The following is a 23,031-nucleotide window of genomic DNA, read 5'->3' as shown; positions in this document are numbered from 1 at the left end:
AGAGGTATGGTCCATACCCAAAATCCACTTCAGGGAGCCCCATGCCCAGGGGCCGGTGGGTCCTAAGGATCAGGGATGGATTCCTGGGTGGGCAAGGCTGGCTGGCAGCTTCAGAGCACGGGGTAAAGGGAAACCAAAATCTGCATCCCAGTGACAGAAACAGGCTTATGGAAGCTGGATGCCCACCAGGCAGGGACGAGGTGCAGAACCAGACCTGAGCCTAGGTGGGGTGAGGTCAGGTGGGACCAACTCCTCAGGCCGGCAACGGAGGCGGCAAAGAGCACCCGACACCTGGAGGGGTCCCACTACACAAGCCCCTGGCGGCAGGTGGGGAGAGAACACCAGGCAGATGTGTGCATGGGGCGGGCCAGCATCGAAGGGACCAGGTTTCCTCTGCTTTCTATTCTCCACCTACCCGCTCGCCTCCATTGGCAGAGATAATTAGCATCGATGGTAGCTCATTAGCTAATTATTTTTGGCTCATGTTTCCCAAGGCTGTTACAGGCAGTTTGGATAGCTCTTTCCCCCAGTGAGCCAAGTTCTGGAAAATTCTTGAGAAAAATAGGCTCTGGATACTGATGGCCCCCATCTTTTTTAATTAATTAATTTATTTTTATTTATTTATTTTTTTCCAGAAAAGTGATAGCTCTGCCCCGGTGACCTCCCCAGTTTCTGCATCCTGCCACAGGATGTGGGGGAGACCATGTTAGAAACAGGATGTGGATGGAGGTTCAGGACCTGGTCCCGTCACGCCCTCGCTGGCGGCCCTTGAGGAAGCTCACTTAGCCTTTCGGAGCATTGGTTTGCTTGTCTTAAAAAAAATAATAAGGCCCTGGCCAGTTGGCTCAGTGGTAGAGCGTCGGCCTGGCGTGCAGAAGTCCCGGGTTCGATTCCTGGCAAGGGCACACAGGAGAAGCGCCCATCTGCTTCTCCAACCCTCCCCCTCTCCTTCCTCTCTGTCTCTCTCTTCCCCTCCCGCAGCCGAGGCTCCATTGGAGCAAAGATGGCCCGGGCGCTGGGGATGGCTCCTTGGCCTCTGCCCCAGGCGCTAGAGTGGCTCTGGTTGTGACAGAGCATCGCCCCCTGGTGGGCATGCCTGGTGGATCCTGGTCGGGCACATGCAGGAGTCTGTCTGACTGTCTCTCCCCGTTTCCAGCTTCAGAAAAATACAAAAATACAAAATAATAATAATAATAATAATAATAATAAAATAAAACCTAGTGTCTTCATAAAATTATTGTGAAGATTAAGAGAGAGCGTTTAAAAGAGGGATGTGCTGTGACATGTGACGCGCTAAGCCGGCGGCCCTTTTCCTGTTCCTTCCGTCACCACCTCAGTGAGTATCTCCACGGCAGCGGGAGGGGTCAGGACCCACGAAGTGATATACTGAAACCCCTGCACCAGCCCAGCCACACGGCCACGGGGGAGTGGTCCAGGCCACCACCGCCCCTCCGCTCCCTCACCCTCACTCTTGGCCTGACTCTCCATCCAGGTGACTCTGCCCGTACCTGGAGCCGTCAGCCATGCCACTGCCTCCTCTCCTTCTCTGTCCAGGACTCCACTCAGGGGCCAGGTGGCTGGTGTCAGGTCCCACCTTACCAGTGGCTCGCTGATGTACCTGCCCAGACCTCAGTTCCTCCCACTTCCTACGGGGATGATGCCAGTTCCGGCCGCGCTGGGTGTTTGTGAGGGTTACTATAGGTGAACACGGGTGAAGATGCCGGGCGGCGTGGGCTGTTGTTATCCCCGCCCTCCTGTCCCGAGCTGGCTCAGGCGCTTTGCCTGCGGCCCCCACGGTGACATGTGTCGATCCCCAGATGTCCCCCATCACACCAAAGTGGTCTGCCTCTCTCGGTCTGTGCTCCCCAAATCATGATGCCATTCCCCAGGGGCAGCGACCTTATCTTATGAGTCTTGGTGTCCCCTGCAGACAGTGCCAGGCGCATGGTAAATGTTCAAGAAATCATGAAACTAATTTAAAATTAGCCATATCTCCAACGGGGCTTTTCTTTACTCTTAATTTTGGGTGGGACCACATTCCCTTCAGTGGGGTGTCACTGCCACAAGAGGGTGAACTTAACCCATCGTCCCCAGAGAGAAGACCTCTTCCTTTGGCTGATGGCACCTCCTTCCTGGCAACATAGCCTTTTTCTTCTGCAGACTTCCTGTTGTGTAAGGGGTCAGTTTCAGGGGCAGGGCATCGGTCTGCTTGTCCAGGGCAGGTTCATGTGTGGGTAGATGGGCAGATGGTTGGAAGTCCTGCCTTAGAAAATGGAGAGTTATCCCTGCGGCTGTGAGCTCAGGGGCCACGAAGAGTGGCGTGTGCAGATAGGGCTTCCTGTAGACATCTTTCAACCCACCTAAGAGCCCAGCGTCAGAGAGTGGACACAGGGAAGAAGGGTCGTAGGGGTGGGACAGGTGGGGCATTGTCTACCTGACCCGAGTACGAATCTTTTTTATTTCAAAAGAGCTACTTTTGTTTGGGGTTGCTGGCCTGCACGGAGCCTAGGGCCTTGGAGATGGTGTGGGGAGGTGGGGAGGACCCAGCCGTGCACCATGGTGTTTGTAAGTGTGCAGAGGCTGGCGTGGGTTCTCAGTGAGATTGATTTACGTTCTGAAAGGCGACATGTGCAGCTTGTGGGGCCCAGCAAGGAGAGCACTGCAGTGACCTGGAGAGAGCAGGGTGGCGGCCCTGCAGACCGAGACAGATTCTGGCATCCGACCCCACGAGAGGCCCTCTGACCCGTCACCTTGGAGAGGCTATGAGCTCGAGGCCATGTCCAGCACAGGGCACACTTAGGGACACTGCCTTTTTCTGCACAGGGGTGGGGGTGACACTTCATTCCAAGAAGCTCAGAAGTGGAGTCGGAGGCAGACCACCCTCAGACCCCATCCACCCGAGACCTCGGGGCCGCCCATGGGAACAGGCTGATGAAGGCCTCTAACAGCCCACCTGGGACAGGGGTCCAAGAGGACTGAGCTCTGACTTGTGGAGGGTGAATCTGTAGTGAGCAGGTGTCCCCGAGGCTAGAGAGACCCCGTCCAGATGGAGCAGGAGGGCCCTGGCTAGAAAGGCCTTCACCTCCACCTGGGGCCGCTCCCCAAACGGAGGGTCTGGGTACGGTCTTTCCGCTGTGGGAAAACGGGCCTCGCCAAGGGGCGGAAAGGACAGGATGCGGTCGGAAGGGAAGAGGGCGGAGGGGAGGTGGGAGGCTGGTAGTTCCAGGCTTCCCGGAGTCTGACATAAACAGTGCAGAATGAGGAAAACCTAATTTTAAAACTTACTCTGTAATCATGGTGCAAACCATCTGAGGAGCAGGACCTGGGCCAGCGCCAGGCCCGGCATTGGCGTCTGCGTGGGCTGACAGGCTGCCCAGAGGCTGTGGCTTCGCGACTCACCGGGGGACATGGGGCACTGGTGTCCCCCACTCCTGCCCCCCACCTCCCAGCACAGCCCTCTCCCCGGCCCTGAGCTGTGTGCCCCTGTCCTGTCTTGTCTATTGACCTCTCATCCTGGGCTCTTATTTCCAGCTCCTTCCCGGCAGGGTTTGGGGGACAGAAAGGTGCGGAGTGCTGTGTTTGCCAAGTCCAAGTGACACTGAGCAGGGAGCCGGCTGGCAGGTGGGCTCATGGCTGTGGAGGAGAGCCTGGGTCCTCAGAATGTGGAGTTTCGCTAGCTCAACTTCCCACATTCCTGAGTGGGGACTTCGCCAGGGTGAGCCATGGAGATGAAGAGAGAAGGGGAGCCCCTCCCCCCACCTTCTCAGTGTAGTAGAGGTAACCCAGCCGCTGTGGCCGCCCCGTGAGCCCAGGGTGCACACCCAGGTGGAATGGACTGCCCTTGGGAAGACAGACCAGGGAAAAGGCCTGCACAGGCCCTGGAGGCAAGTTTTGGGTAGGAGTACTGAGGTCCTGGGCATCGGTCCTCACAGCCCCATGGACCCCTTGCCCATTGTAGCCAGAAGATACCTGAGTGGCTGTCCCAGCCCCTTTAGAATGTAGGACCAGGCAGGGACTTCTGTCACCTGGGCCTGGGGGCAGCACTGTCGTGAATCTCTCAGCCTCCCCTAGGAGCTCTGTGTGCACCCTTCATGTGTGGTCACCCCGACCCCAATCCCACACGCCATCAGGATGTTAGGGTCGGCAGTGCCCCTGCACCCACCAGCCCACCCCTTGCCTTCACGAATGGCAGTGCTGTCCCCATCTCCTTGATGACCACTGGGCTACAGGGGAGCCAAGTGGGGCTCTTCGGAGAGGTGTCTGTGACCTGGTGGGCTTTGGAGAACTGGTTGGTCTGGGTGGCATCTGGACCCCCACCCAGGGACCCCTTATTTGAATGGAATTCCTCCTGTGAGCTTGTTCAATTAAGATTTGCCTCTCCTAAAAATGAGAGGCAGAAAGCCTGAAGGCGGCAGTAATCGATGTTTTCATTATTAGCTCCATCGGCGGGTCCATTAGCTGTGAGCGCTGGGTCAATGGCAGGCTGTCTGAAATGCAAACACTGTTTATCACAGCGAGGCAAAGAGGGCCGTGGGAGGAGATAATAACTAACAGTGACCTGGCGGGGTATGCTTTCCCTGAGCACCTGCAGGCACCCTCCCTTCGCTCAGCCCTGGGGACGGCAGCTCGGAGATGCAGAGAGGCCTCCAGCTGCTTCTAGTCCCATTTTATACAGGAGGCGCTGCTGTTCATTGTGGGAATGGCGTCGAATGACCCCTACCTCCAACAGGTGTGCCCAGTGCCTGCCCCGGGATGACCGGACGACGCTCTCGCTGTTGTCTTCCTTCTCTCCTTGCCCCTCCCCTCCAGTGTCACTTGCTTTGTGCCCCCCACTGTGCCAAGTGCTTCCCCTTCATTATCTCATTAGATTCTCACCCCAAGCTCATCGTAGCCAATTCATTCATTTCTATTTTTGTGCCTTGTCTGTTTCCCCCTTAAGCAGAAATACCTTCCAGTGTTAGGTACGGGTGCTATTCTAATCATAGATCCTAAATGAATAGTAGATGTTCAGTTTTTGTTTTTGATTTTGTTTTTAAGGTGAATGACTATATAAAGTGTAAAACTGTGGGGCAAAGTCTTGTGTCAGATACAAGCTCTACCAAGCTACAGGTGTACAGGCGTGAAAATGGTTCTAAAACCAAATATTTACTTATTCCTTTGATGAAGATTTCTTAAGATGCAGTGATACAGTAGGTGTGGCAATCTAGGAGAGGGCAGAGGAGCAGCCAAAGATGACCCTCACTTCTGGCCTGGAAGACAGTTAGCACTGGGCCACTGCTGTAGCAGAAACAGGAGAAAGAGCCAGCTTTGCCATGGACAAGGTGATTCTGGTTTGGCCCACCCAGAATTTGAAGTGTCTCCATCCTCTCTCATGTAAAATGGAAAGAAAAATTCATTTATCTTGTAGTCTGTTTTGAGCGTTAACTAAGAAAGCATAAAGTACTTAGCACAGTGGTTGGAGCAGAGACTCAGTAAGTATCAGCCATGGTGATGGTGATGGTGATGGTGGTGATGGTGCTGGTGGTGATGATGGTGGTGATGGTGGTGATGGTGGTGGTGATGGTGATGGTGGTGATGATGGTGGTGATGGTGGTGGTGATGATGGTGGTGATGGTGGTGGTGATGGTGGTGATGGTGGTGGTGGTGGTGGTGATGGTGATGGTGGTGGTGGTGGTGGTGATGGTGATGGTGGTGATGGTGGTGGTGGTGATGGTGATGGTGATGGTGGTGGTGATGATGGTGGTAGTGGTGGTGGTGGTGGTGGTGATGGTGGTAGTGATGATGGTAGTGATGATGATGATGGTGGTGATGGTGGTGGTGGTGATGGTGATGATGGTGGTGATGATGGTGGTGATGGTGGTGGTGGTGATGGTGATGGTGATGGTGGTGATGATGATAGTGATGGTGATGATGGTGGTGGTGCTTGTGATGATGGTAGTGATGGTGATGATGGTGGTGATGGTGGTAGTGGTGGTGGTGATGGTGATGGTGATGATGGTGGTGGTGATGGTGATGGTGGTAATTATGGTGATGGTGATGGTGATGGTGATGGTGGTAATGTTGGTGATGGTGGTGATGGTGATGGTGGTGGTGGTGGTAATAGTGATGGTGATGGTGATGGTGGTAGAGATGGTGATGGTAGTGGTAGTGGTGGTGATGGTAATGGTGATGGTGGTAGAGATGGTGATGGTAGAGGTAGTGGTGATGATGGTGATGGTGGTGGTGATGGTGGTAGTGATGGTGATGGTGGTGATGATGGTGGTGATGGTAATGGTGATGGTGGTAGAGATGGTGATAGTAGAGGTAGTGGTGGTGATGGTGATGATGGTGGTGGTGGTGGTGATGGTGGTAGTGATGGTGATGGTGGTGATGGTGGTGGTGATGGTGGGTATGATGGTGGTGATGATTGTGATGGTGGTGATGATGGTGATGGTGATGATGGTGGTAGTGGTGGTGGTGATGGTGATGGTGATGATGGTGGTGGTGATGGTGATGGTGATGGTGGTAATTGTGATGGTGATGGTGATGGTGATGGTGGTAATGTTGGTGATGGTGGTGATGGTGTTGGTGGTGGTGGTGGTAATAGTGATGGTGATGGTGATGGTGGTAGAGATGGTGATGGTAGTGGTAGTGGTGGTGATGGTAATGGTGATGGTGGTAGAGATGGTGATGGTAGAGGTAGTGGTGATGATGGTGATGGTGGTGGTGATGGTGGTAGTGATGGTGATGGTGGTGATGATGGTGGTGATGGTAATGGTGATGGTGGTAGAGATGGTGATAGTAGAGGTAGTGGTGGTGATGGTGATGATGGTGATGGTGGTGGTGATGGTGGTAGTGATGGTGATGGTGGTGATGGTGGGTATGATGGTGGTGATGATTGTGATGGTGGTGATGATGGTGATGGTGATGATGGTGGTAGTGGTGGTGGTGATGGTGATGGTGATGGTGGTAATTGTGATGGTGATGGTGATGGTGATGGTGGTAATGTTGGTGATGGTGGTGATGGTGATGGTGGTGGTGGTGGTAATAGTGATGGTGATGGTGATGGTGGTAGAGATGGTGATGGTAGTGGTAGTGGTGGTGATGGTAATGGTGATGGTGGTAGAGATGGTGATGGTAGAGGTAGTGGTGATGATGGTGATGGTGGTGGTGATGGTGGTAGTGATGGTGATGGTGGTGATGATGGTGGTGATGGTAATGGTGATGGTGGTAGAGATGGTGATAGTAGAGGTAGTGGTGGTGATGGTGATGATGGTGGTGGTGGTGGTGATGGTGGTAGTGATGGTGATGGTGGTGATGGTGGTGGTGATGGTGGGTATGATGGTGGTGATGATTGTGATGGTGGTGATGATGGTGATGGTGATGATGGTGGTGGTGATGGTGATGATGGTGGTGATGGTGGGGATGTAGATGATGGTGATGGTGGGGATGGTGATGGTGGGGATGGTGATGATGGTGGTGATAGTGGTGGTAATGATGATGGTGATGTGGTGGTGGTGGTGGTGATGGTGATGGTGATGGTGATGGTGGTGATGATGGTGGTGGTGATGGTGATGGTGGTGATGGTGGTGATGGTGGTGATGGTGATGGTGGTGGTGGTGGTGGTGATGGTGGTAGTGATTGATGGTGGTGATGATGGTGGTGATGATGATGTTGATGGTGGTGGTGGTGGTGATCATGGTAGTGATGGTGATGATGGTGGTGATGGTGGTGGTGGTGATGGTGGTGATGATGATGATGTTGATGGTGGTGATGATGGTGGTGATGAGTCCATGGCAGGGGAGAGAGACATGCTCTAAGAGTTGGGCACATTATCCTCCCACTTTCTGTACAAGGTTGAGGGCAGCCAGGAGAAGTAGCAAAATGCCAGGAAGCAAGTTTGCTAAACTAAGCAAGTAGACTTGCAAGCTGGACTTGAAGACAGTGGGAGAACAGCTGTGAGACACCATGTCTGCCAGCCTGCAGCACAGGTTTCACACTGAGGTGGTCCCAGAAGGTGACCACTAGCTCCTTGTGTTACCAGTTTCTTTGTGTTGGATAAGTGTTGGATTGGCAGTGACTGGGATTTTAAACAGCCTTCTTTGTTGAGTAGAAATTCTACTGATTACCTAGAAGTTAGTGTAATCTCTAACTTCACCTTCTTTTGCCTCTTACAACCTGATGGTTCCTTCTGAGTACATCAAACTTTAACCACCCTCACTTTCCAATGAACGCACCTTACACACCCTCATACTTCCCCCAAGAGTGGTTTTTACAGTGATTATAATTATAAACACGTGATTATAATTCCACTATCCTAAGTCATTGATGCCTTCTCCTGGTGGGTCTCGCTAATGCCTAGTTTTCTGCTTCCATTTGGACCAGCTCTGGTTGTTGTTGTTTTTTAACTTGTTTTGGTGTTGCTTTTTTATTTTTGTTTTGCTTTGTTTCTGTTTAATCCTGAGACAGCACCACATAGAACATTTTGACCTGAAATGCCCTCTGAATGTCCCCTTGTGCCCACATTAGGGCTGTGTTAGGAAGTAGCGGGCACCTCTCCAGCTTTTGAAAAATTCATTCAGCCTCTTCTCTTCTTCTGCATGTCTTCTGCTTTGCCAGGTCAAGCTGGGAACTGCCTGACTTAAGGGAAGGGCGAGTAAAAGCCATCAGTGACTCGGACGGGGTGAGCTACCCTTGGTACGGGAACACCACAGAAACTGTGACCCTGGTCGGCCCCACCAACAAGATCTCCAGATTCTCCGTCAGCATGAATGACAACTTCTACCCGAGTGTGACGTGGGCAGTGCCAGTGAGTGACAGCAATGTGCCTCTGCTCACCAGGATCAAGCGGGACCAAAGTTTCACCACCTGGCTGGTGGCCATGAACACGACCACGAAAGAGAAGATCATTCTGCAGACCATTAAGTGGAGGATGAGGGTGGACATTGAAGTGGACCCTCTTCAGCTCTTGGGCCAGCGGGCCCGGCTGGTGGGCAGGACTCAGCAGGAGCAACCCCGGATCCTGAGCAGGATGGAACCCATCCCCCCCAACGCACTAGTGAAACCCAATGCCAATGATGCCCAGGTCCTCATGTGGAGGCCCAAGCGGGGGCCACCTCTGGTGGTGATCCCTCCCAAGTAGATGCTGACTGGCCTGACTGTGTGTGGAGCACATGCCGCAAAGATGCGCAGGGAGGTTGCCGGGGCCGGCAGCGGCCAAACTGAGTTTCTGAGCCAAAGCAGACCTCTTGGTTTGCCTGCCTTTGCAGCCACGTGTGGAGAGCGAGGCTGCTCCTTGGGTGGTAGAACCATAATCCTTAGGGGAAAAAAAAAAACACAAAAAACCCTTCCTCTTAGGAATAAAGAAATCCCTGAGCTGACAGACTTGCTGTGATTACCATGCAAGTAGCCATATTTTGGAGCTGACTGGGATGATTCTTTTATCCGAACTATTGACCATTTCCCTCCTGTGAGATGCAGGGGGGTGGAAATTAAATTAAACCGTGCCTGTGGCAAGTGCTGCTTTCCAACCAATGAGAAGCAGAAGTGAAAACATCCACACCAGGCGTCTGTAAGACACAGCCCCACTGTCTGATGGGGGTGGGGGGTGGGGTTGGCAGAGAGGGGGCGGAATGACGTCAGGTGGTGAGCAGAATGGGCAGTGGGGAGAGGGAGGAAGGAGTCAGTTATTATTGCAAATTCACTGTTGTGCATTTATGAGTTGGTTATCAGATCATCACTCTTCGCACTGGAATGTAAGGACCACTTAGAAAACTGCAGGCAATAGAGGATTTGCTCTATTCTGAGAGGGGAGCCCTAGGCGCTGTCCAAGGTGCTGATGTGAACTCCCCGATGGGGACTCCCGAGTTCCAGCTACCTCCCTCTTCAAAGAAGTGTCCGAGTATTCAGAGTATTTGGATAGATCACACACAGTATTTGGACAGATCGTTTCTAACACAGGCTGCAGTGTGCTGTGATATTTGGGGCCTTGACCGTGTTTTTAGTGCAACCTGAATCGTGACTCTGGTTTACCAGCTGCTCAGCCTGTTCCCCTTGCCAGTCCTAAATTTACAAAAAGGTCATGTATATGCGCCATGGCTCCACATAGGAGGGCTTCAAGAACAGGTCAAGGTCAACAAAGAAGAATTGTATTTTTCACTTTTTGTTGGTTTGGGTTTGTTTAGTTTCTGAATGATCTGGACATGTAGAACGCATGTGAGCATGCAAGCACGCACAGCAGGCTCCACATGGCGTAGGGACTAGATCGGCTGGGAAGTCCTTGTTGTGCCCCGTGCAGCTGCAACGCACACACAGAAATGCACTATGTGTCTGTCTGGGCTTATTTTAGTGCCACTTCACCGAAGCTCAACTCTTACCCACCTGAGCCATTGCGAGGACGGGCTTCATAAGTCTTAAAATTGGAGCTCCGTCATGAAAATCTGAGCAGCTCACATTAAGGCAGCCAATGAAAAGGAGAAACCGCCTTTCTTTGGGTCAGGCCAAATAGCAAACTTTTTTTTTTTTTTTTTTTAGGTTTCTAATTTTTGCAGTAAGGATTTTTTCCAGCTCTTCGATGAGCGACTCTGCCCCAAAAAGAGCTTTTTCCTTTGTTCTCATTCGTGCAAACTGTGATATAGAAATATGGTGCCTTATTCAACACCCCCACCCTGCTCAAGCAAAGTAATTATGAAACTCTCACGGTGTCGCTGTGGGTTTTATGCATGGACAGGCCAGCCTTATTTCAGGGGAGAGAGGGTTTAGGTGCAGAGCTGTTATGACAGCCCTCTGGTTAGCTCCAAAGATATTGTCCACTACCACAGTTTGAGGGTGGAGCGGGAGAAGCAGGAGGACCTTTTTTAAGTGACTTTTATTAAAAAATGCAACTTAACTGACTTTGTTTCGGGTTCTAGTCCCAAAGGATGGTGCTTGCTTATTCACACAAGAGGGTTAACCGATCCATGCCAAATGATGTAGCATGAACCAACCACACACCCCAGTCACGAGCTACCCCCCATAGATGAGTTATCGATTACAGGCTGAGCTATTTAGAACAGCCCATTAATGACACATCAGTGACTCCTGGAAGACCCAGAGACATTTCACTGAGAAATAATTCAGCTGTTCCATTGGGGTGCCTCGGTCCCTTCCCATGTTCCTTGGGGTTTTTTTATTTGTTTGTTTTGCTTTGTTTTGTTTTGGTGAGAGGAAGGCCCAAAACGTTCCATGGCTGAAATATCAAGCTGCTGAGACGGTTCACCCTGCCTGTCAGAAAAGTGTCTCCCTTTAACTGAATTAGATTCTGGAGAGTGGCTACTGACCCTGGAGTCTAACCTGTGTGGCCTCACTTTAAGAAAACCTGTTCCTTAAAAAAAAAAAGACCAGGTGGTGGTGCAGTGGATAGAGCATCGGACTGTGATGCAGAGGACCCAGATTAGAAACCCCAAGGTTGCTGGCTTGAACTCAGGCTCATCTGGTTTGAGTACAGCTCACCAGCTTGAGCCCAAGGTCACTGGCTTCAGCAAGGGGTCACTAGGTCTGCTGTAGCCCCCTGGTCAGGCACACATGAAAAAGCAATCAATAAACCTCCTCCGAAATTTTTTTTTTTAATAGGAGCGAGAAAGGATTATTTATATTACAGAATCCTATACAAGAGCACTGTATTCAAATTCCCCTGGCTCGTGAAAATAAGATGCAACAACCACGGTTATATTTACATAGAGCTTTTCCAAGGGCACAGCTGTAGTTGTAAAGCAAAGTGCTGCATCCTTAGCTGGACTTGTTCCTACTAAGAACATTCACACTTCTCAGAATTTTAAAAGAAATGACCGCCACCCCACCCCACCCCACCCTGGCCCAGTTGTCTGGAAAATGACATGGTGACAAAATGAGACACATTGGAAACGTGCCTCTAAAGGACACATGCCCTGTGCAAATAGACACGATGATGATGGTCAGCGATACTATAGTGAATGCCGTGGTTGGGTCTCTTGATTCGGAAATCACTTCCCAGAATGCTCCAGTGCTGGGCAGCCCACGGTGTTCAAGTTATGGTTGTTTTACGAGAAAACCGTTCCCCCTTCCTGTCAGTGACCCTCCGATCATGACCTCTCAACTCAGTTAGGATGTTGCCAAGTGAGAGGTGCTTCAGCGGGAGAGAATTCTCCTTAAAGTCACCTCCCTCCCTTTCTCCCATCAGGCCATTGTCCCTGAGAGTCCCAGGGTCTGATGCCAGATGCCATCAGTTCAAAGGGACTCATCCGGTGCCTTGATTAGGTGTTAGTTGGATGGTCTCAGGATTATATTTGGATTCTACACACACATGCGCGCGCGCGCACACACACACACACACACACACGAGTCTGGAAAAGACCATTTCATAAATACCAGGTTCTTGAATACCCTGTCACCAATAAAATCTTTTACTCCAGGATCCCAATGACATTGAGGTCCAGTGGCATCAGCTCATCTACTCAGGGCCATGTACCTACTTAGCAGCAGAGCCCAAGGAAGAGCCTGGGTCTCCCAAATCTCACATCACAGCACGGTCACACTGACCTGAGCCCCACACACCCCTCCTCCTTGTCTCCAGCCAAAACATTGTCACCGTCCCTCAGCTCATCACCCTCTGAGCACTAGAGACAGTTGGATCCATCCTTGAAAGAAGGGGAGGAGTCCTTGTTACAATTATGTCAAAGAAAATGAAATGTCCCAGATTCCCTCTGGCCTATGGCTTGGGGCCCTTTGCATCCTGCACTTTTCTTCCCCGGGTCACAGTTTTTGGTCCACAGCCTAGAGGGCAGTAGGAGGCTGTTCCCCTTCTCCAGGCCCATCCCGGGGCCTTTTCATGGCTCCTCTCTGTCCTGGTGCTAGGAGTGGGTCCCTCCTAGGTCAACATTATGTTCTCAGCAACCATCCTAAGCAGTAAAATAAAAGAACTGTGGCTTTCTATTTTACAAAAGGCTTCCATATGCATTTTATCACCACCTCCAGCCCCCTCCTCCCCAACAGTCTTGGAAGCATGGACTGCTGTTCTTATTACCCTGTGTCACCAACATGGCAGAGAGTTGAAGCGACGTATTCCCTGACACCAACAGGAAACGTCAGGAGCTTGGGTTCAGGCTGGGCCCTTTGTCTCCCAAATCCCAGGTTCTTTCCCAGTCCTGTGCCCCGTCCCCAGGTACTTTGCTGCCAGGGAGGGGGGCTGGGGGGGACACAAACACAAATGGGAAGGACAGGAAGGGGAAAGCCAGGCGTTGGCTCCTACACAGCCGCGCAGCCCCTCCCAGTTTACGAAGTGAACATGTTAAAACCAGGAGAAGGAACAAGTGTATTTCTTATGCAGAGAACCCTGTGATCACCCGGGGAGGGGGAGACTGGCCCCGAAGAGCAGAGCGCCTGCCAGGTGCAGTGTGGGTGAGCTGTCACTTGGCAGCTCTGCGCGGCACTGGTAATTAGTGGAGGAGCAGCTCTGCTCTCCGGGTCTCCAAATCCCCGAAGCGCCATCCGGGCAGGAGGAGGAAGGACTCGGGCATCCCGCAGCAGTGGAGGTCCCAGTTGAGCGAGGCCCTGCCCCCCACCCCCGCCATTCTCTCATCCGGCAGGAGCAGCCCATGGGGCGGGGGCCATGCAAACAATGGCCTACCAAGCTCCGGGTGGCACATCGAACGCTCTTGTTAGAACCACAGGCACAATTAAGCATTGCCGGAGCCAGCTCCCAACTGAATTGCATTGCAAAGAAAGATGTAAACACACACGTACACACACACACACACACACACACACACACACACACACACACGAGACCCACAACACTCACACACCCTTCAAGCTGAAAGGAAAATTAATCAAAAACCCAATGAATGCCTGAGCGCTATAATTAAGCCTAAATGATCCTCAGATAGAAAGGGAGCCAAACGAGCCAGCTCAGGGCACACAGATATTTTTACCCCCACGTCTTACTGCCTGCCATTCATTTCTTTTGGGAGCCTGAGGACATCTGGTTCCAGTTGCCTTGCTGAGATGTCGGCCTAGGGAGGCAGCTCAGTGGCCAGAGGACAGCCAAGGTCACTTGGCCATTCCCAAAAGCTTTATAGGAATGCACCTGGGAAGACGGAGTTGCCCACCTGCTACTGTGCTACTCACCTTGGGCCTACTGACAATTCTTTTTTTTTTTTTTTTTGTATTTTTCTGAAGTGAGAAGCAGGGAGGCAGAGAGACAGACTCCCACATGAGCCCAACTGGGATCCACCCGGCACGCCCACCAAGGGGCGATGCTCTGCCCATCTGGGCCGTTGCTCTGCTGCAACCGGAGCCATTCTAGCACCTGACATGAAGGCCATGGAACCGTCCTCAGCACCTGGGCCAACTTTGCTCCAATGGAGTCTTGGCTGCGGGAGGAGAAGAGAGAGACAGAGAGGAAGGAGAGGGGGAGGGGTGGAGAAGCAGATGGGCGCTTCTCCTGTGTGCCCTGGCCGGGAATCAAACCTGAGACTTCCACACACCGGGCTGATGCTTGATGATTCCTTTGACCGGTGCAGTGCTTTCCAGTTTGTGGCAGGTTTCGACTTTCCTTCACAGAGAGTAACAGATGTCTCCGTGCAAGGTGGGAAACCTCAGTGTTGGCCTCATTTTCTTGTTATTATTAATAACAGGAACTCCCACTAATTAGTATGTTACAGTTTGCACGGCACACAGATGTGTTGTCATGTTCTTCTCAACAGTCCTACAGCGTGCCCATTTTGTAGATAAGGGATGTGAGGAATAAGGTCACATAATATTAGTGGTGCTCTGAGGACTTGGCCTCCAGCTTCTCTGTCCACACTGGTACTGGATGCTCACAGGACATTCTCTCCCTGGTTAAATGCCAGCGCCCTTCTTTGCTCCTCGGGGAAGGATGACTGAACAGGATGACCCGGACATTGCTCCCTGGACGTGCTCTGACATGTCCAGCTCCCTAAGGAGATTGGGTCCAGCCATCCCAATCTCTGTGCCTTCCGGTGGTGATGTCTCTCCTAACCCACATTGGAAGGGAGGCCCACTTGGGTGCTCTGAGGTCAGAACCCAGAGCCCAGGACCTCAACATGCCTTGAGGTTACCTGGACCTAGCTGGTGAACAGACCATACGCCAATCATTCCTCTGAGCCTCGGTTTCTTCCTCTGTTACCTGAGCCTCTGATGCAGCCCAGCCCCTGTCACAGTCAGGAAGACACCGTGGGATGATGTCTAGAACCCCCCGGAATGTCTACAGTATGGTCACATCGGTGCAGTCACAGGGTCCAGGGCTAGTGGCCAGCCCACAAACCCCCACATATCTACTTTGAAGCCCAAAGCCCTTCCAGGGAGACTCACTCTCCCTGCCAAGAGAGCCAGGCCAGACCGAGGGGCAGCCACCCCCGGCCCCTTGCTAGAGAGCTCGGACCCCCGAACCCAAGAACAGAAAGGAGACTACCGCTCGGTGCTCTAGCAGTTGCCCCTGGGCAGCATTTTCCACCAGAACTCCAGGGGGCCTTCTGGGAAGGAGAGGGGGCTGAACGTCATGGGCAGGACTTGAATTCCCAGCACAGTTTGCCTAGTTTAAGCCGACGACAGGAGCCAGCCAGGGACAGCCACGCATCTCCTGTCGTGGGCTCAAGCGGGAGATACAGCGGAGGGAAAAAAATAATAAAGACAGATGGATGGATAGATAGATAGATAGATAGATAGATAGATAGATAGATAGATACAGAGACATAGAGATACAGACCTATCTACTGATCCCCCTTTCTGTGGCTCTCCAGAGGCCTGTCTGTCCCTACAGGGAGAGTTCCTGATGCCCCAGACCTCAGCTAGGACGCCACCGTGTGGAGGCAGTGTTACAGACTCGGTTCTCCGCGTGCACAGTGAGGGAGGAAAGACCTCTTCCTCCACTGCTCCCTACTGGCTGTCTCAACAGACTGCAGCCATATTGCTTATGGCCCCTCTCTCTGCCCTCCACGCCAGCTGTGGCCCCGTTCACTGGGGACCAGCCACACAGCTATGCTGTTTGTCTCTGGGCTGCTTCACATGTCCCCCTCCCTGTCCCCAAACCCCAAACTGTGCCTCTCCTGGAGCTGGGCCTCCACCACAGGTTCTCTGAGGGGAAAGGAGTTTTTACCCAACTGGGGAGTGGTCCTGAAGAGACCCTACCAGCTCTTCTCAGCCGGCCCAGAGCGAGCCGGACCCGCATGAGCCGGGCCACCTGGATGCAGGCCGCGTGGCCACACCCAGAAGCTCTCCCCTGCCTCTGGGCGCCCATTTCTACGCTAACCCAGAAGATGCTTAAAACGGCTGAATGTGCCAGGCCAGGAACACCAGAGAGAAGGGACGTGGACCGCGGAAGCAGAGCAGGCAGGCCCACGGCCCAGCTGGACTGGACCCCCGGGTGTCAGAGCGTCCTGACAGTGTGGTGAAGCCCTGCTGAGTGTGGGCTGGTCTCAGGCTTCTGGGGGCCCCACATCCCAGGCAGGAAGGAGGGTGGGATGCTTTGCTGCAGGCCAGGCCCAAGACTAGGGTGACCCAGCCAGGCCCTGGGGTGCACAGTTTAGGAGACACCCACCGTGCACTTGCCGCCTGAGCCCCTTGTATCTGCCCTGCTTTCTGCCCACGTCTATGCGCTGTTCTCTTCTCCAGGAGAACAGGTGAGGGGAGTCTCGTGAGACCCTCTGCACTCATCCTTTCGGTGAGTGCTCAGATGAAGTGTTGACGGTGTGATGGGCTGAGCAGAGTCCCTGTCTGCAGGGCCACGTTGCCCACAGGAACTCTGGGAGACCACAGCCCAGGGACCCAGACCCCGGGCCAGTGCTCCCTGAGTCTTCTGTCTGTCCAGCGCATCAGCCTGCCAGCCAGTGATGGGGGACATCGCCCCTCTGGTCAAGGACTCGATGAGGACCGAGGAGGTGACAGGACAGCACCGTGTCTGAGCTCTGCCAAGGAAAGGCAGCAGGAAACCAACAGGCGCGTCCCTCAGAACATGGGCACTGGGGTTATCTCCCCGCCCCCTCCCATCCTGTCACTGTCACTCCTCAAACCAATTAGAATGTCCCACACAGACGTGATCCAATGAACTGTTCATTGGAAAAATAACAGGAGAGATAACACACGCACTTCAGGCTGAGAACTATTTCATTAAACTGGGCTTAGAAAGCAAGACAGCCAATTAAATTACTTCCCACTTCACTCCCTCATGTACCAGCAACTACAGAAAGCTATTACTCGTAATTAATTAGGACAGAAAGGACCGTGCATGTGCATCGAAAGTGAAGAGGGGCTAAGGCTCACCCCCCCTTAGTGCACAGTGTACACGCTCACACATGCACATGCTCACGCAATGCGCATGCATGCACACAAACACATGCACACATGCACACACACGCATCAGGGACTAAAGACTCATCCACGTGTCTCACCTAAAGAATTTCCTCTGAACTCGCCAAAAAACACCTGCTCCTGGAAACCACTCACAAGACCAAACAAAGTCCAAGGCCCTCTTTGGGGCACATGCCTCAGAGAAGTAAACGGGGATTTGCTGTGAGACACAAGCAGACTCGAATATTTCTGCAGCACAAATGACCTTTTCTCTTCCTCCCCCATGAAGAAGTGGGCGCCTCCCAACCAGCTCTCCTCTCAGATGCTCAGGGCGGGGGTGGGGTCTCATGGGCCAGGAGACCTGAGACCCGGAGGCCTGATTTGGAGTTGACCTGAACACGCAGTTCTCAGACAGGGACAGGCCCCCTTCATGTTTCCACCTGTCACATGGGAAGGAGGCCCATTCTCAGTGCCATCATCACCCCTACAGAGTTTTAAGGCTTTTTTCTTTACCTTGGAGTAAAAAAAAAAAAAAAAAAAAAAACACTAATGGATAAAATTCAACTGTGCAGCTAAAATAGCTCCTGTGCAAAAATCAGGCCAGCCCAAAGGCACCCTTATTGGATAGTAAATGGAATGTGTTGTAGTAATATAATAGGAATAAAGGTGATAGGGAAGACAACAGTCAGGTCAAGCAGCCATTGGGATTCTGTGGTCCTGCACACAAGCCTCTGTCTGCCTCTCTTCAGGGGTCCACGGGCAGCAGGCAGACTCAAGGGTCATCCCCAGGCCTCTGCAAACTGCAAACAGTTGCAACAAGTTTCCTTGACCACCTGATAACAGGAATCTGGGCTTTGTTTTCTTCCGGAAAGCAACAGCATGCATAAAATCTGAAAACACAACAGTGTTCATTTGTAACCAAAAAACCTGCCCGTGCAGTGGTTCGGCCCTGTCAACAGACCCATATACCAAAAACCCAGAGCTAACAAAACACACACACACACACACACACACACACACACACACACACAAGAAATGACCAGGGGAGAAAGAGGAGGCCTAATGCTCGGGTTTATCTCAAAACTATTCTTTATGTTTTAAAAATCCAGTTCACCCATTTCTTTCTAGTCACAGCCTTACAAAAAGCAATGTGGACTAAGTACCCACAAAAGAAACAGTGGCAACAAGTTTTCTTTTTTAAAAAAATAAAAACAAACAAAAAAAAACCTGATTGACAACTTCCAGTTGAATAACATAGACTCACATTCAAGAGGTACTCAGCCTGTTGGCAGGTGATCCCCTGTGCAGGAATTGCAGCTGAGCCACGGTACCCAGGGATTCCTGCAAATCGCCTTGTGCCTTTAGACGCTAAGAAACAAGGTCTGAAATGGCCACCCATCTGTGCCCATCCTTTTGAGCCTGGCTGCTGGGTTCCCCCTACAGACAATCTGGAGTCCCTTCATATCATTTTAGTTTTTTTGTGTGTGTGCGTGTGTGTGGGGGGGTTGTTTTTGTATTTTTTCGAAGTTAGAAGCAGGGAGGCAGAGAGACAGACTCCTGCATGTGCCTGACTGGGATACACCAGGCATGTCCACTAGGGGGCAATGCTCGGCCCCTCTGGGGCGTTGTTCCGCTGCATTTGGAGCCATTCTAGCGCCTGAGGTGGAGGCCATGGAGCCATCCTCAGTGCCTGGGCCAACTTTGCTCCAATGGAGCCTTGGCTGTGGGAGGGGAAGAGAGAGATGGAGAGGGAGAGGGGGAAGGGTGAAGAAGCAGATGGGTGCTTCTCCTGTGTGCCCTGACTGGGAATCGAACCCAAGACTTTCACACGCTGGGCGGATGCTCTACCACTGAGCCAAACAACCAGGGCCTCATTTTAGTTTTTAAATCATTTTTTTAAAAGAACCACATAAATGCCACAGGCCCCCTTTACAGAGAACTGCATGTGTCAACAACCCTTAACTTGGCACAAAATGTCAGGGTCTTGGTCCCCTTGACACCTATCTATTTACGGTGTCCAGACTATAAATATCTGCTTTTAAGGAATGAAATTCTTTGGCCACTGTCTTAATGCCCATTTTATTTGCATGTTCTCTGTCCACATACAGGTGACCTGGCAGGACAAGGCACGCCCGGCCCACAGAACCACATGGTGGAGACGAGAGGTGAGCCAGGCTAGCTGCCCCAGAAGCTGAAACCCTGGACCGCTGGTTCCCCATTGAAATGAGTGCCATGCTACCTGTCTGCTCGCCACCCTCCTGTCCACTGACCCGTCCCCTCCCACCTACTGTGTGCTGTGCAGCTCCCCGTGGGCTGGCAGGGCTGCTGGTTGGCTCCTGGGGAGCTGTGTCGAAGTCAGGGTTGTGCCTGCCCTGTCTTTGTGTGTGCAGAGATTGGGTCCAGCCAGACCTCCAGTCCAACCCTGACCCACCATGTGAAGCTGCCCAGGGACAAAGAGCTGGTCAGCCTGGACTTCAGCTACCTGACGTGGCCCAGCCTCAGCCCAAACCCTGCCTCCCCTGGGTGGAACACGGAGGGAATGGGTGTCATCCCTCTTTCTCCCTTCTCCATGTGGGTGGCCAAGGCCACTCTGGGGATCGCGCTGACCCCTTGGAGAGCCAGGGCCAAAGCATCCTGTTTCTCCTACATGGCCAGGCTGGTGTCCACAGGTGACTAAGGGCAACATGTATGCCCCCAGGATCCAGGGGAGAGGGGAGAACCACCCTAAGAGAGGAACAAGGGTGTGCATCACTTGACTTACCAGTTTCTTCACTGGCTTCCTTACTGACTTACTTATGAAATATGTATCTATTACACAGCAGAAAATCCAGTCCCTCCTTTGAAGTGTCCAGCCCCAGAATTTATCTTCTTGGCCCGATAGAGCACAGTGACTTATTCTACTTGGCAGCCACAGAAAAGGGGGGGGGGGATTCTCTCCTTGTTGCCCAAACACCCAGACCCCAACCAGACTTTCACCCAGAAATGGGTCAGAAACCACCAGCTGCTGAGGCTGTAAATCAGCAGATGCTCGACTGTCTAAACAGAAGCCCCCAGAACGTCCCCTTCCCCACGCCCACCCACCCCCACCCCTGGCACCAGGCCCCCACTCTCCTCCCCACATGTGCAGTGGGGACTGGCCACTCAGCCCCAGCCTGCCCATCTCAGAACTGAGTTTCTCCTTCTGCTCTGGGGCTGTCCTCTAAGCTCCACCTGCACCTCAGAGACCCCGAGGAGCTCGGTCCCCTCCCCGGCTCATCTGTGAGTGTCGGGGGTGGAGCCCAGCACTGTGTTTCTCAACAGCAACCCAGATGATTCTAAAGTGAGGCTGGGGTTGAGAAGCACTTCCTGCACCTTCTGTCCTCTGCCGCTCCCCACCTCCCACATCCTCGTCCTTCCCACCCAGGAAAGACAGCATTCTCCTCCCATCCTCCAGCCAGGGCCATTCTCCTCCCTGAACCATCCCAGCGGGCAGCCTCCCTGAGCAGAGGCCAGTCCCACCACTGTCCCCTGAGGCTGGTTTCTGTACCCAGCCCAGGACGGCTCCCACACAAAGACGTCCAGCCTTTCCAGGAGCCAGAGCCTGACCCTTGCCAGAGTCTCCCTACACTTGCACCTCCCCAGGCTCCGGAACTCCAACAGTTTAAAGGGCACTTGGGTGACATTCATGTGTCTCCAAATCCCAATCCTGGTGAGAAGTGCCACGCTCGGTCTTTACAGCCCAACCCTTGGCCGTTTCTGATGAGCCACCTGAACTGAACGAGGGTCTCCTAGTGATGGAGGGAGGAGTCACATGGTTCCCAAGGGGGTCCTTCCCCAACATCTCCCACTTCGCACTTACAGGACCTCCACTGCTGAGTGTGTGTGTGTGTGTGTGTGTGTGTGAATGTGTATATGTGTGTGTGCACATGCATATGCTATATCCAAATCATCACCACACACAGAGGTGTGCCACACTCGTAATGGGCCCGAGAGAATTCCATATTAACTGTTTACATAGAATGTTGTGATCTGTACACCCTGTCACACACACAGCCTAGGAAACCTGTGATGTGGGAAGACTTGTTTTGCTACCCAGCTTCCCCATCTGAGTACCTCCCGGAACCAGAAAGTAGTATTTTACACACGCCCTCAGCTGCCCGGCCCAGCCTTCTCCCCCATAATCACAGTGTCCTTGCCCTGGGTCCCATCGCCAGGGTCCTGCTCTCTGACAAGTGGCAGACAGTTCAGGAGTGGGTGGTAAGAATTGAGTGTCTCCCCCCCCCCCCGGTGACATTTATGTTGTAATAGGGGGCTATAGACAATGCCTTAATCCACAGGAGTGGCTCGAAGGGTGGGAATTTCGGGCACAGTCGTGGGCCAGGAAGAGAGAGGATTCTTTTTATGGGGGGGGGGGTATTTTTGAGAGCTCCCAAATCATTCTTATCTCTGCGGTCAACCCTGTGCGTGAGCACAAGCAAGCACACCTAGCTACACACACACACACACACACACGCGCGCGCGCGCACATGTTCCATCATTGTGAGACACCTCTCTTTCATCGGCCCTAGCTTTAAAAATGGGAAGAAGAAGAGGAAGAAAAAAGAACCAGTTAAATGAATGTAAACCTCACTGGGAAATGCAGCCTAGTTTTCAGCACCAACCAGCCATCTGGTCCACCGCAACCCCCCCCATTCCTCCTGCTCCTCCCCTTTTAGTAAATTTACTCCTCTGTGTCCTCTCTGTGGTCTCCCTGCGCCCCCACCCCCCAAAGTACGTCCTTCCTTTCCTGCTTCCCATTGGAGTTGTGGTGCTTTTCGTGCTGCTGGGACAAAGGGCGGGTTAAAAGCATGCACACGTGTGCACATGGCTTTGACTGGAAGAGGACCCAGGGACCGCGCCGGTTTGGGGGGCAGCCCCGCAGGAGGGAGCGTCGGAGCCGGCTCTGCAGAGTGCCTTACAAATGACTCTCATTAGGAAACTGCGAGTCTTCACAATCTTCGGACAGTTCCCCTAAACTCAAACAGATGTTGCATTTCACTTCTCTGGGATTACAAGTTAAATACAGTATGTATTCAACAGCAGCAAAGTATCTTTTTCTGTTTTCTGAAAAAAAGCCTGGGGAAGGCCCAGGAAGGTGCCTCTGAACACAGGGGGGCAGATGCAGGAACCTTGCCCGGCCAGAAAAGGGTCTTCGCCCGTCCGCTCAATGGGTCATAGGTGACTTAGCCTGTGAACTGGGGGAAGGAGAATATTCTAGAAATGCAGAGGGTAAACCTTACCCTTCCCCCGTCTCCCCACCATCGCACGCCCCGGGGCACCATTTGACCCAGTTTTCCTTCCTTCCTTCCTTCCTTCCTTCCTTCCTTCCTTCCTTCCTTCCTTCCTTCCCTTCCCTTCCCTTCCCTTCCCTTCCCTTCCCTTTCCTTCCTTCCTTCCGTCCTTCCTTCCTTCCTTCCTTCCTTCCTTCCTTCCTTCCTCCCTCCCTCCCTCCCTCCCTCCCTCCTTCCCTCATTCTCTCCCTCTCTTTCTCTCACCTTCATCCTTTTATATTTCTTTCTTTCCTTCTCCATTCTTTCATTCCTTTCAATTTTAAAGGCCATAAAGTCACCCTCCCCCATTCCTTTTCTGTAGCCTGTGTAGACAGCAACATAGCCCAGGCAGCCCTTGGGGCTCTGCCTGACAATAGGACACCTGCGGACCCAGACTCCCAGACTCCCGGACTCCCCAGTAGGAGCAAAGCCTAGCTCCTGT

General features: G+C 52.6%; 1 protein-coding gene across 1 annotated transcript in view; it reads left to right on the top strand.

Moving 5' to 3' along the window:
• The window catches only part of FAM78B (family with sequence similarity 78 member B), a 54,141-nt gene extending 32,272 nt beyond the window's left edge, over positions 1-21,869 (top strand). The window contains exons 2-3 of the mRNA XM_066371383.1: positions 8,599-9,550; positions 19,410-21,869. Of these exons, the coding sequence (XP_066227480.1) occupies positions 8,599-9,121 (523 nt within the window). The 3' untranslated portion in view covers positions 9,122-9,550; positions 19,410-21,869. The remainder of the gene's footprint in view (positions 1-8,598; positions 9,551-19,409) is intronic.
• The last annotated feature ends 1,162 nt before the right edge of the window (positions 21,870-23,031 follow it).

The sequence above is a fragment of the Saccopteryx leptura genome, chromosome 2 (genome assembly GCF_036850995.1).
Source record: "Saccopteryx leptura isolate mSacLep1 chromosome 2, mSacLep1_pri_phased_curated, whole genome shotgun sequence".
In the NCBI taxonomy this organism is placed as follows: domain Eukaryota; kingdom Metazoa; phylum Chordata; class Mammalia; order Chiroptera; family Emballonuridae; genus Saccopteryx; species Saccopteryx leptura.
This window is presented reverse-complemented; position numbering and strand designations above follow the sequence as displayed.